This window comes from Crinia signifera, chromosome 2, assembly GCF_055691185.1.
Source record: "Crinia signifera chromosome 2, ASM5569118v1, whole genome shotgun sequence".
Taxonomy (NCBI): domain Eukaryota; kingdom Metazoa; phylum Chordata; class Amphibia; order Anura; family Myobatrachidae; genus Crinia; species Crinia signifera.
The window spans coordinates 224,361,292-224,375,364 of record NC_139218.1 but is presented as its reverse complement, the minus strand read 5'-3'; the positions used below and the strand labels follow the sequence as shown (position 1 = coordinate 224,375,364).

The 14,073-nt window shown below is 42.2% G+C and overlaps 3 protein-coding genes across 13 annotated transcripts in view; 1 reads left to right on the top strand and 2 right to left on the bottom strand.

Annotated features, from left to right (window-relative positions):
* The window catches only part of AP2B1 (adaptor related protein complex 2 subunit beta 1), a 153,310-nt gene extending 151,713 nt beyond the window's left edge, over positions 1-1,597 (bottom strand). For both annotated transcript variants that reach the window (XM_083173893.1, XM_083173894.1), the window contains exon 1: positions 1,445-1,597. The gene's annotated coding sequence lies outside the window, so the exon portion shown is untranslated. The remainder of the gene's footprint in view (positions 1-1,444) is intronic.
* A 19-nt stretch (positions 1,598-1,616) lies between these two features.
* On the top strand, positions 1,617-10,468 carry PEX12 (peroxisomal biogenesis factor 12). Of its 4 annotated transcripts, none has more exons than XM_083173899.1 (5): positions 1,617-1,859; positions 1,991-2,042; positions 2,346-2,493; positions 3,917-4,452; positions 6,975-10,468. In XM_083173899.1, exons 3-5 carry the CDS (start codon positions 2,368-2,370, stop codon positions 7,360-7,362), a joined length of 1,050 nt encoding a protein of 349 aa, XP_083030025.1. In that variant the 5' UTR covers positions 1,617-1,859; positions 1,991-2,042; positions 2,346-2,367; the 3' UTR covers positions 7,363-10,468. The 4 variants fall into 4 exon arrangements, with proteins under 4 accessions (XP_083030025.1, XP_083030023.1, XP_083030024.1 ...); XM_083173897.1 differs by having other exon boundaries at positions 1,618-1,859; positions 1,991-2,048; XM_083173898.1 differs by lacking the exon at positions 1,991-2,042 and having other exon boundaries at positions 1,621-1,859.
* Positions 7,586-14,073, bottom strand: part of RAD51D (RAD51 paralog D) — a 22,311-nt gene continuing 15,823 nt past the window's right edge. For 4 of the 7 annotated variants that reach the window (XM_083173904.1, XM_083173902.1, XM_083173903.1 and 1 more), the window contains one exon: positions 7,586-13,910. In XM_083173904.1, coding sequence (XP_083030030.1) covers positions 13,836-13,910 — 75 coding nt within the window. In that variant the 3' untranslated portion in view covers positions 7,586-13,835. The remainder of the gene's footprint in view (positions 13,911-14,073) is intronic. The other 3 variants (XM_083173901.1, XM_083173900.1, XM_083173907.1) reach the window with 1 other exon arrangement.

Here is a 14,073-nt window from a genome sequence, read left to right as displayed (position 1 = left end):
ATTGTGTTAGGCTAGTTTGAAGCCTAGTGGGCATTTTGTATGGCATTTAAGGCTGGCCAAGGGGGTCCTACTATCATTGATTGCTGTGAAACTGACAGATTGGATGTCTTGAAACAGGGTTGTGCAATGAACCGAAACGTCGACCGACCGAGGGTCATGTCTGATTTTAACTAGAGATAATAAAAGTGGGATTTTAACTATACATATATTTATTCTCCGGTCATTGTAATACAATTGGAGCAATGTTTGTTTGTCAGCATAACCCAGATAGCAAAACCAGGGTGGATGTGAAAGGTATAGTATGTATTTATGGGGTATTGCTAAGTGGAGAACATTAGACAGCATATGTACTGTATATGTGGGGAACATTTCTGCATTGGAGCCATGTTCTGCCCTGGTCTACCACTGGGCTCTACAGATGTATATGATGTTGTATGTGATCTTCACAGGTGCTCAATGACTGTTAGAGAAGTTAATGTAGATTTCTTTAGTACATATCGGCATGTGTTTTGCCTCGAACAAGACTAATATAAAATTAATTACTGAACCTTTGGATACAAGTGAATAAAAATAATAAAAGTTTATCACATGGGGGGGGGGGGGGGTGTGCTAGATTACCAAATATTTTAGTAATAGGATAAAATAATTTCCTACAGTGATAGAAGAACCGTATAAAGACTACTGATGTCCATCTTCTGGGTCCTGCCACTACGGCAGAGATGTCAAACTCATGGCCCTCCAGCTATTGTGGAACTACATGTCCCAGCATGCCCTGCCAGTTTTAGCAATCCATTATATAAAATCTGTGGCAGACATGCTGGGATGTGTAGTTCCACAACAGCCATGTGTTTGACACCACTGCACTATGGTGTACATCAGCATGCCTAAACTGTGGCCCTACAGCTGTTATGAAACTACACATGTCAGAATTCCTTGCCATAGTTTTAACATTCTCTTATAGCAAAACTGTGGCAAGGCATGATGGCACTTTCACAACAGCTGGAGGGCCATAGTTTGGACATACCTGGGTACATGATTCTTGTAATACAACACTGCTTAACCTACTGTATAATGGATTATCATTACCGCAAAATGTGCAATATGCTGGCAAACAAAACAGAAGCGGCCTGCCCAAGTGCCCATTACTATACTCTAACGTGGGATTAATAGAATATAATACACTAGTCATGTTTAACACTTCACAAATCACGTTCTGCACCCGCAATAGCTCAGGCGCTAACATGGCAGTGAAGGAGCTTTTAACAAAATGGGAAAGCAGATCCCGCTATGCTGCGTAATAGACAACACAGTGCGGGCGAGAACGCAGCACATCTGCCCGCGGCAGCAAGGGGCATCTGTAACGTGTAGCCGCCACCGCTGCATGATCCCTAGCTAAGGGCGAGGCAGCCTCCCTATGCGCTCTAATACTACTGCTTCTACTCACCTCTCTGCCGCTGGGAGGAGGGTCAGTGTATCAGGAAGCAGGCGATCACCGGGAGCAGAGAACAAGCTACTGAAACAGCGGCTCCGGAAACCAGAAAGCTCCTCACCCAGCAGCGCACCCACCTGCGTTCCATAGGCCGGAAGTTCATCACGGCCCTGCGAGCCACATACCGGAAATTACTATGCGGTCCAAGAGCAGGAAGTGGCCCCTATTCCACGGCTGTCATTGTGCGGGCCAGGCACAGGAAGCGTAGCTGTTCTCGCACAGGCGGTGCTGGAACTGAGCCCCGATTACGCAGATTCTTGGTTGCACTTCGTGGTTGGATCCATGGTTGCACTTCGTGAGAGGAAAGACTGAGACAGGACCGGGCGGCGGGGGCGAGAACCATGGTGATTCCTGCCTGCCACTGCTGCGTGTAAGTGCGCCACTTTGTACAGCCGTCAATCTGCCCCATGTATACATACACACACGTGTGTGCCTCTGACCTTTAACCCTGCCCTGTGTGTTACGACTGCTGCGCAAGATCCTATTCTATTCCTATTGCAGGGAGAAGTGACGGGGCCCCGACTGGCCACAGCCTTGCAGCGATATATTTTGTGTATCTGTGTTTTTGCTATTATACTAATATGTTACCATATGTAAAGAATATCGATGGCTTGAGCCTCTGTAGCAAAGTATACCTATTTTCTTATAATGCTGGCTTATAGCTTATTTTGTATGTTGGTGAAAAAAAGATAAAATATAAAGACTTAAGAATATGATACAACATAAAAAAAGTGATCACTACCTGTAAAGTAGCTAACTGTTGCCAGCAGATGGGGAAGTGAATCCTGCATTACTTTCATTTGTATTTACACAGGGAGAAGCTGACGGTGTAACTTTTTCCTTTATTTTAAATAAGAGTTTAAGAAGGGAATTTTAAAATGGCCGAGCGCGGGGCACACATCACTACAGCATCGCCGGCTGATGACAGACCATCTATATTTGAAGTTGTAGCTCAAGAGAGCTTGATGGCGGCAGTAAGGCCTGCGCTTCATCATATTGTCAAGGTAAGTACCTTAGGGTAATCTAGAGTATATAGGGCCTTATTCAGCATGGATTGCTAATTAGAAAATTCGCAGTGGACTGTAAGGAGAAAGCTACAGCCCAGACATAGGGCCAGTTGTATCAAGCTTCAAAAAAATGATAAAATGGAGAGTGATAAACCACCAGCATATCACCTCCTACCTGTCATGTTACAGGCTGGGTTTGAAAAATGACAGGTAGCAGCTGATTGGCTTGTTGTTTATCACTCTCCATTTTATCACTATTAGAAGCTTGATACATCTGGCCCAGAAAGAGAAAATGGTCTTTGCGAAATTGTGAATGCTATAATAACTGCCATCCATTCGCAAATCCGTACGCAATTCCCAAAGTGTTTGCCATCTGTGCAAATGTGAGTAGGTTTGAGGCTTCCACTAATCTGCGGTCATCGTTGACATCACAGACCTACCTCACAAACACCTGGGCACACCTGTTTTTTTTAATTACACCCAGAAAATGGCAGCTCGATTTGCAAATTCTCTGATTAGCGATCAAGGCTATATTAGGCCCACAGTGTCTATAAAAAGCAGTGTGTACTTCATATCCAGACATTTTCAAAAACATACTGGTAGACTAATCAGCCTTAGGATGGATGGGAGTTTTGTTTGTAAGTTAGATAAATGGAATTGTAAGATTCAATTAGACCTTACTGATGTAAATCTATTGTGTGCAGTACGTGATTCTGTTTTTATATCATTTTTGTGAATCCTACAACTATGTTTAGCTGCCTTAATCTGTATTTCCTGGGAGTTTTGTATATGAATGTTGAGCTGTAAATGATATGGTAGCATGGAAAATTACAGAATGTGTTAAAGAAAACAGGCAGTGACTGGCAAGTACAATTGCCACTTTTTGGCTGCCCATCAGCTGGCAATGTGCTTGGAAGTTTGTGCTGAACACAGTCTACATCTGTAAGGATTTCATTTATGAATTTTATATAGTACTCTGGCTTTGATGTTAACCACAACCTGTGTGTTTCACCTTAGATGTTAAAGTCGTTTGTATCTGCACCTATATAATAATCAAGTATATTATGTTCTGAAATAAGACATGAGTGGGTGCTCCCACTGTGGAGCAAAGAGAAGGGAATTAGGCGTACAGGTGGAGGAGAGGAGAGACCCCTGGGACCCTGAATTTCCAGGACCAATTTACTGGTATAGAAGTCATTTGACAGAATAGCTAAATCTTTGCAGGCATGTCCAACCTATGGCCCTCCAGCTGTTGTGAAACTACAAGTCCCTTCATGCCTTGCCACAGTGTTGCTTTTAGGGAATGCTAAAACCATGGCAAGGCATGCTGGGATGCGTAGTTTCACAACAGCTGGAGGGCCATAGTTTGGATATGCCTGAATCTTAAGCTTCATGACTGTTAATGATATCCATCCCACAGGTCCTCGCAGAATCAAATCCTGCACGCTATGGCCTCTTGTGGAGGTGGTTTGACGAACTGTACACCCTACTTGATGTGCTTTTACAGCAGCATTATTTGTCCTGGGCCAGTGCCTCTTTCTCTGAGAACTTCTATGGACTAAAGCGTGTGGCTATCGGAAGCACAGGTAGACACCTTACCCTGCAAAGGAAGGAATATTGGAAGTCCCTTATGCTGCTGGTGCTCGTACCTTATCTGCGACTGAAGCTGGAGAAATTAGTGAAGAAGTTACGAGAGGAGGAAGACTATTCTATACAAAACCCCACACTATTCCGTAAAAGATGTTATAAGGCTATTCTGGCCTCATACCCATTTGTGAAACTGTCTTGGGAAGGCTGTTTCCTGTTTTATCAACTCCGATATATTCTGTGGAATACAAGGCATCACTCTCCACTGCTCAGCTTAGCTGGAGTGCAGCTTGCTAGGCTTACAGTGGAAGATCTACAAGCCATGGATAGTAAATCAGAGAAAACCGTGCCCACACAGTCTGTTCTGAGGTAAGATGGGGGTTCAAACCACAGTGCGACTCTCTCTGGCTGCTCCCCTCTCTCACACACACACACGACAGTGTGACTCCCAGTGCCAGCCGAGACGCTTCTCTCACCCGCAGCCAGACTCCCTCCGCTGCTCTTGTAAACCCCACAAATCCTAACTGCCCCTGGCAACTGATGTGTCTGGATTAAGTGCCATCAAGTGCCGAACAATTGGTGTTGGAAATGTACTCTTGTATTGAACAGGAGTCTGTTAAATATTTTGTTGTCCACTGGTTAAGGGGAGTTTGTATTGTAGAACTGCCTGTCTGATACATACTGTCTCCATAGCAGCTAGTTCAGTGTACAGCTTACCAAACTGTGGGGGGGAATATCTTAAACCTTGAGGAAAGATATAGGGAGTTATTCTGGTTGATTCGCAAGGATGCGAATTTGCAGCCTTGCAAATCCACCAAACCCCTCCCGGCAAATGAACGCCCACCCTCCCCCCCTCGCAGTGCGGGTCTACCCGCACAGGCTGCGAATGGATGTTTAGCTCAAACATCCATTCGTACGCCTCGGGTAACCGCCCACATCTTTCGATGGTCGGCGACCATCGAAAGATATGGAAGGTACACACATATAAAAGTGACTTTCACTACGTCTGCACATGCGCAGAAAAGCGCATGCGCAGACGCGCAACATCGGTCCTCCGTGCGAATGAACTTGAATAACCCCCATAGTGCCAACACATAAGCTTCTCTCGTTTTTTAAATGTATGTAAAAAGAGAGCAACTGGTTGGTAAGTACTTTATTTTAGTGTTCATTCTAACACCCCAAGCCGTTTAAAACCTGTTCAGTTCGTCTTTCCTGTCTGGGGTGTCGCTCTCTGCTGTGGTGCTTCTAGCACAGTCTGTTCTCTATCTCAATAAAGGTCAGTCTGTGCTAGAAGTACCAAAGCAGACAGGCAGGAAAGTGAAACTGCAGGAAAGAATGAACACTATACTGTATATATATATCGCCAATGTTTGATACATCTCATCCTTTCTCATTCAAAAATATACTGAAAGGTACATGATGTTGCCCAGATGCAGGTAATTGCATGCTTTTGCAAAAGAGCGTTCCCCTGCAGCCTTAATTCCAGTGATTACTGCTACCCTGTAAAAACAATGACATCTTTTGTAGATCCAGGTGGAAAGATAAAACACTTTATTTGGAAGTGCAGCGACTGCTAAAGGGACAACCGTCTCTTTCAGCTTTATATATATATCATCTTTTTACTGACAACATTGCTTGGTTCAGCAAGACATAAAACAATTCTGACAGTGGCGTAACTATAATTTATGCGCTTCCCCGCCAAAAATTTCAGCAGTAGGTTGACATGGGGATTCAGTCGACACAAGCATTAGGTCGACATGAAAAAGTTTGACATGAGTTTTTTTATTTTTTTGGTGTCTATATCGACTTAATGTTGACCTTTTCCATGTGGACATAATGCTTGTTTCGGCCTAATGCATTTCAACATATTTCATGTGTCAACCTAATGACCACATCCCTTCCTCTCCACACTAAGCTAAAGGGGGTGCTTGCTCGACCGCTGTGACCCAGTCCTGTTCTCGGTCAGCTCAACCGAGAACATGCAGGCGGGATTCAATGTCCCGCCTGCTGGGGAGCGAGAAGGGGGCGTGGCCACAAGTTGCGGCCGGGAAGAGGCAAGCTGCAGCTTGTGATGTCGGGCTTGTTCTGCTGAGATACCCTGCTCAATGCTGTCGGGGAAGACCGCATTGAATAGGGCCCAGCGGGCATCTCCCCGACTGGAGATGCTCGCCGGTGATTGAATATCCCCCTTAGTGTAGAATTCCTTGATATATTATTACATAATATTACTGTATATAAGTTTGGTCCAGCAGACCCTGTGGTGTGTGGGGTCACCCAAAATTTACCTCGGCTCTACACTTTCCTACACTCTCCCACTCTAGAAGACATTTTCATAGTCACATGATGGTTTAACCCTTTAAATGCCAAGCAAATTTGTCAAACTTGCCAAGCAAACATTTTTAGTCAACATAATGACCTGTTGTGTTTGCCTTACATAGGAAATATAATCTTTCATTCACAGCATTTTTATTTGAATTTATATAACAAATGTGAGCGACGCTGTCATTTTTAGCGGATATTTAGAAAATCTCTCACAGATGTTGGCACTAAAAGGGTTAAGGGAATTTGGATGACAACAGAGCTATATAATTTGGAGCCAGCAATTATTGTAGGTAGTTTATCTGAGGTTTTATTTCAAGCAAATATATTTTGGCGTTAGCGTTTTGCAGAAGTCACCACTGCAAGTAAGTGGTTAAATTGGCTGCATAAAGGTTGAAAGTCCCCTTTTTGAGTTCTTATTATGCTTCCACGTGACAAAGGGAAAAAAATGTAGATAATTAAGCTATTGAAATGTTAACATTTTTAACGAAATTATTTATACCAATGGTCTGTATACTGTAAAATATTGTTTGTGTTTCTTGTGTATAACTTTTGAACCTCTTCTTCCACAGCGTTGGCAGCATTTTGAAGAAAGCTCTTGGTGGTGTGTCCCTGACTCTCTCATCCAGCCTATCCCTGGGCGTCTTCTTCCTGCAGTTTCTAGAGTGGTGGTATTCTTCAGAAAATCAAGATACTCTTAAGTCTCTGAGCACCTTGCCTGCCCCTTCTCCTCCTATCCATTTTGACCTAGAAATTTACTCCCCTCTCCTGCCCAAGCTAAAGACTGTGTGTCCGCTTTGTCGCAAAGTACGAGTAAATGACACAGCCCTTGGCACCTCGGGCTATGTATTTTGCTACAGGTGTGCCTACTACTATGTGAAAAATCACCAGCGATGTCCGGTCAGCGGCTATCCGACAGAGCTACAGCATCTCATACGACTCTATACACCTGACAGCTAAGTACTGGCCGACCACTACAAAGAGATGTTTTGTCTAGGCTAAAACCAACTTACACAACACCATCATTTACATACTTAAAGATTCGAAAAAAGTATTTTTAACATTTCAGTGAGGAAAAACAAAGTATTATAAGGTGTATAATGGTTTTATTATTTGCATTAATAAAACAATGTAGAGACTTAAACTGTGCGGTAATGCTCTTTATTAAAATGTATTGGAAAATAACACAATTTAGAAGGCATTACATCCATAAACATGGTTACAACATCACTTACAGTGCTCTTTCAAGGGCAGCACGGGTGGTGAATTGGTAGCATTACTGCCTCACTGCACTGATGTCAGTAGCTGCATCCTGACCATGGCTCTCCCTATGTAGAGTGTGTATATTGCCCCTGTATTGTGTGTGGGTTTCCCCTGGGTACTGTGACACACTAAATACTGATAAGTTTATTTGGCTCATTCCCCACCCCCTCCCCAAGAAAAATAAATAACCATACTGTGTTTGTGCATGTGGTAGGGAATATAGACTGTACGCCATACTGGAGCTGTGACTGATGTACATGGCCAAATATGATCTTAATGCCGCAGAATATAGAGGCGCATAGACAATGCTGACAAATGGAAAATGGTTATGAAACATCGTAATGTAACTATCCTCCCGCCATCAAAAACAAATTACACCACCTGCACCAATATTCATTATATTAAAATAAAATTATATTTAAAGACCCTGCTGTGTAGATTCAGTACAGCGGGAATGGTGTCCACCTGAATAGATCTTTGACTATTACAGTAAAAATTCAGACCAGTGTTTACATTTTAAAAGGACTAAGAAACCGTAAGGTGGCGACACACGGTAAGATTTATTTAAAGGATATGGCCGTTTCCTACTGATCAGAATGACCAAAACTGTCCATGTGTGGGCTTGATGACTATCTGATGCTTTCGTTCATCGAGCCTGTCCCTTCAGCAGGCGGGAAGATGAGCGACACATTCTGCAGGATCATGGCCACATCGTTCCATGTGTAGGCATGGTGAATGATGTGGCCATGTCTAGACACCGGTATCTGCTGCACCCCTTCACCCCTGCCGCTGGCAGCTGGAGAGAGAAATTTCAAAATTCCTATCAATGGTAGCAGGAACACCCCTGATCATAGCCACACAGAACGATTGAGCCAATGTGTGTCCAGCCTTTGTAAGTAAAAGACAAGAAATAGATAAAATGGGGAGATATGTATTCATACACTGTCAACTTGACAGTATAAATGTCTGTATCCTAGCAGTCTATATCCCCCCACCATTTCAGTATGATGTCCTGAAGCGAGCAATGGAGTTTATTGACAAAGCTGAAGGGGCTGAAATACTATGTATGGGGGATTTTAATAACGTAATAGACACCAGTATAGATAGGTGGAACACAAAGAACAGTAGGGAATAGAGGTATTGATACCTTCTTCTGGGATATTGGGTGGAAAGATTGTTGGAGGGAGAGGAATCCTGGGATACAGACATTTTCCTGTCCATATTCCTATGAATCTCTGTCCCGGATTGACATTCCACTGGTAGATGAAAAATGGTCATCTAGAATAGAGCAGGGGGAATATCGGACCATGCACCAATAATGGTTCAGATAAAGCAGAGGAGTGATAAGGGGTGCAATCTATGGAAGTGCCATCCATCCTGGTTAGTACCGATAGGAACAGGAATGGAAGTAACAAAGGAATGGGAATAATTATTTTGTAGTAACCGAGGTACCGCATCACAGAATATCATATGGGATGCTGGGAAAGCAATGTTGAGGGGTATATTGATAAAAAGAATCGCCCAAATCAAAAGAATATCCAGGGAAAGAAATTTGGAATTAGAGAGGGACAGCAAGGCCCTAGAAATAAAATACTGGCAAGAAAAAACTGGGGAGGCCAAAGAAAGATGGTTAGCTGTGAATAAAGCATGGGTTGATGCACTACAGGACAAAGTGGTAAGACAGGAGGCGTTTTTAGCTCGCGTAGATATATGCACTATGATAGACTAGGCAGCCTCCTGGCCCAGTTGGCAAGGGGTAGCCCACCAGCAAATAACGTCATACAGGTTAGATCTGGACAGGGGACGCTGGTGGACACAACTCCGGAAATAGCACAACTCTTTGTAGGGTATTTCGAAAAAATATACTCTTCAACAGTAGAAAAAGGAATGGCCGATACAAATGAGTACATAGGGAAGGCAGACCTACCAAGAATTAGCGAGCGCAGCTGTAAAAGCCTGGAACAACCCATATGGCTAGAAGAAGTACAACAAGCCATTAAAACCTCACCAAATAAGAAAAAACAAAAGGATTTCTGAGCGCAGATTGTGAGATTATGCACTGCAGCTGTCTCAATAAGGGGGATACCAGACCCCTTGTATATAGACAAGCAAAGAAAAAAGGACAATGGAGGCAGCACTGTGCAAAATCAAAATACACTTATTTATTAAAAAGAGATAAGTAATAACACTTTAAAATAGTTAAATATCTATATGTAAAATTTTTTAGCAGCCATAATAATTCCTACAGCATAATATACAAATAGCCCCTTATATTAGAGTTTAGTAAGCAAATGGTTAATTGCATGCATGCACGGAGGTTATCTTCTTCTGTGATCACTTTATATAGGTTAGTATGTTAATTTTATCTCAGTCCAGACCCACCTATGTGCACAAGGTTTTTAAGGGTTTTGTATACTTATAATTTCCCAGCTGCTGGATAGGGCAAGTGGCTCCCAGACCTCGGTGTCACACTCCGACCATTGGTACTTTCCAGATGATTTTGGTCATATTAAAGGTGTTTCACCAGATCTGTATAAATGGCTGCCAAACAAGAAATAATGTTCATTATCCTTAAAATGATACGGGTCTGATACCTGTCTCAGAAATGTTCCAGTACTCGGAGAGATTTCCATGCCACCCCCCTGTCTTATCCGATTGGTGGGTTCTTATTTCCAAAGTTTTTATTTTTCTCTGAAATTGTCTTTTACGCATGACTTTTGACTATATATCTTGTAACCTATGTTTTCTGTAATATACTGTAAGCCTTGTAGTGTTTTAACTTAAATTAAAAATCATAATTTAGTATTGGTGTCTGTTGTTATCCAGCCCAAGCCTCTGACGAATTCGCCAGGGCTCTACCGTGTTATTCATAATTTGGTGTGTCAGCAGAACCAAAGCTGTCGTGGACTAGGTCCAAAAAGTACTTTGGTTGGTGGCAAGCGGAAAATCGTGGTGAAATAAACATGCTTGGGGTACTCAGTAAACGTGTCACGTGGCAGGAATTCGCAGACTGGCGTATCTGGGGACTCGCCGCCTAGGATCGTGACAATAAGGATACCAGATTAGTTTATAATGGACACTACTGCGTGGTGTAATGTGAATAATGAACACTAGTGTGTGGCGTAATGTAAATAATGGACACTACTGTGTGGCATAATGTGAATTGGTAATATTATGTGGCCAAGGCTTTTCCCCATGACACACACATTGGGCCTTATTCTAGTTCACTCTTTCTGACAAAATCCTTCTTAGATGGACAAAACCATGTGCACTGCAGGGGGGCAGATGTAAAATGTGCGGAGAGAATTAGATTTGGGTGAGTTATTTGTTTCTGTGCAGGGTAAATACTGGCTGCTTTATTTTTACACTGCAATATAGATCTCTGTTTGAAGTAAAACCCCACCCAAATCTAATTCTCTCTGCACAAGTCACATCTGCCCCCCTGCAGTGCACATGGTTTTGTCCATCTAAGAAGGATTTTGTCAGAGAGTGAACTAGAATAAGGCCCATTTGCCCTATTTTTAGTATGAGCGTAGGCAAAACTCCCTTTTCTGATGCTGGACACCAAAATAAAAACTAAATGGCAAATTAGCCCTACATTAGACTTTAGATTAAAAAAACATATATCCTCATTCAACATTTTTTATAAATTAGCAGTAGTTTAATAAATAAATAAAAAATAAGTCACACAATGTATCGTAAAACTAGAAAAATAATACATTAAATTAGCTTAATGCAGGATTTCTGAAGGGAGGTTAACAGAATGTATGTACAGTTGTGTTTATAAGTATACATACCCTAGCAGAATTTGTGATTTTCTGGCCATTTGTCAGAGAATATGAATAATAACTCTTTCACTGGTTGGGTGAAGCCTTTTTTTGTCAAACAACTGTTTTTTTTTTTTTTTTTTATAAAAGTAATTTTTAGTAAACAATCAACGTCATATAGACCAGCACTACAAATATCCAAAATACATAGAGATGGAGTAATATTCAATACATACACATGGAACTAGCGACAACCAATATACACATAACAAAAGTCAATACAGATGTTCAAATAACAGTGAACAACATAGTGGAGTGCAGAAAGTCCCAAGCATACCATAGCACATTCAAATATTCTGATGTTCTGATGGATCGTACGGTAAGTATGGATTATAGTGTGTAATTCTCTATAGGACATTTATACAAAACATAGATAATGAAACTTGTTCAATAAAACCTGTTGCAATATACAGCATAAAGACATTTTATTATTGTAGAAACAAGACCCACAATTCTTTGTGGTATATACGACAAAAAAAATAAAAAAAAAATTTCTTTTGGTTCCCGTTCTTGACATTTCAATTTTATATTTTTTTGTTGTTGTTGCCAATTTGGGTTACATTTGTTTGCGTTGTTTGAATGAGAAAAACACCAGCAGCATTTTCTAAAAGCACAAAGTCTTCTTACAAGGATGAGAAACCCCACAGTAGCAAAGGGGTTAAAGATTTGATCACAGGAAATCATATAGGTATGTTGGCAGCTATGTACTGTAAGCCTGACATGCTCATACAGCCAATGGAGACAAGGTAGTAATAAAACCAGGGCTATTTTTCAGCAGGCTCCAGCAGAAACTGAGGCCCTTATTCTAGTTCACTCTTTCTGACAAAATCATGTGCACTGCTGGTGAGGCAGGTGTAAAACCCCACCCAAATCTAATTATCTCTGCACAAGTAACCCCTGCCTCACCTGCAGTGCACATGGTTTTGTCCATCTAAGAAATATTTTGCCAGAAAGAGTGAACTAGAATAAGGGCCTCAGTTCCTGCTGGAGCCTGCTGAAAAATAGCCTTGAATAAAACACATACGGCCTACAGATGGAGCCACACTTGTTCATATAGCTTTCCATCTCGGCGCACCGCCACCAAGAATAGGATGCTTGCGGGCCATATTCGCGGCAATGGGACACACAAGCTGAGATGGAGAGCTATGGTATTTCAGCCGTATGAACAAGCATGGCTTCATCAGTAGTTCAGAGTTGTATGCGAGGCCAATACTTTCACAATTGAGTGATTATCAGCAGACTGCTCAAGTGCTGCGATCACATTGCACACATGCCCTGGTCCCCTTGTAATCGCATACACAGTGACAACATATTAACAGGAAGTGACCATTGTGGATTGCAAAGGGGAGTGGTGCGTATCGGGTGTTAGCTGTGATCATGTATGCAGAGAAACATGCTGCCTGCGTCAACAGTTGGCAAAGCCATAAACCTATGTTCATTGGGGTGGGATCAGGGAGGATGGGTCCATAAGAAGACTGCCCGGTACTTGTGTACTAGCACGGCGCTCACGATATTTGGTCGCACAACATATAATCGTATCGCATGGCATACACCCTATGCACTGCGATGCGATTTAAAATTGTATAAGCCCCCTATACAATGTTTAATTGTATAAGCACCCTAATGGGGGCTTACAATGTTAAATGCACTCCCACTATGAACGTGAACCCGAAGCGTGGCGAGCACAGCGAGCCCGCGAGGGGCAGCGGTACGCGTCCTACGACCTTTTCATACCCCCACTATCCACGTCGGCGTAGAGTTGATTTTATATAGTGTGGCGAGCGCAGCGAGCCACCGAGCCCGAAGCGTGGCGAGCGCAGCGAGCCCCGCTGCGTTGATAGTGGGGGTGCCGTTGGGGGTGCTTTTAACATAGTAAGCACCCAACACGTTTAATGAACTTATAGGGGCCATTTTTAACATGGGAAAACCCTTTAGGGTGCTTATACAATTTTAAATTGCATACCATTGTATATGCGATAGAATGGCATACAATTCGATGGTATACAATTTAAAATTGTATAACATCGGCTGCAATCGCGTCTGCGATGCGATGGGCGCCGTGCTAGTACACAAGTACCGACTGCCCATATATATTGGAGAAACATTGGGATAAATTGCACAGTTAGTAATTATCCCACCTGCATCCACAGGTAGAAGTCTTCTAAGCATGACCTGTCAGGAAAATTTGGAGGCTGAGAACCACAAATCTAAATAATGGATTTGCTTTGACAAAAAAAAAAAAGACCATTTCATTCAATTAAGCATTAACTAACTGCCTCACAGAAAATGTTGAGACAGTTTTTAAATGTTCAAAGTCAATGTCTTGTATTTTCAGCATGGTCCTCAAGTTGTGCTTCCATTGTTCTCCTCGAGTGTCCCAGAGCACCCAATTTCCAATTCCGCATGTAAATTTGTGGCCTGAAAATCAAGCACATGCAGTATAAATATATACAGAGGGTAATAAATGATAGAGATCATGAGGCAAAATATTTTTACTAGATTAACCAATTGGTTTCCCAAGAGAACAAATTTGTGATATGAAGAAAACCAGATATATTTGCATTTAATTTGAGTTATGCTG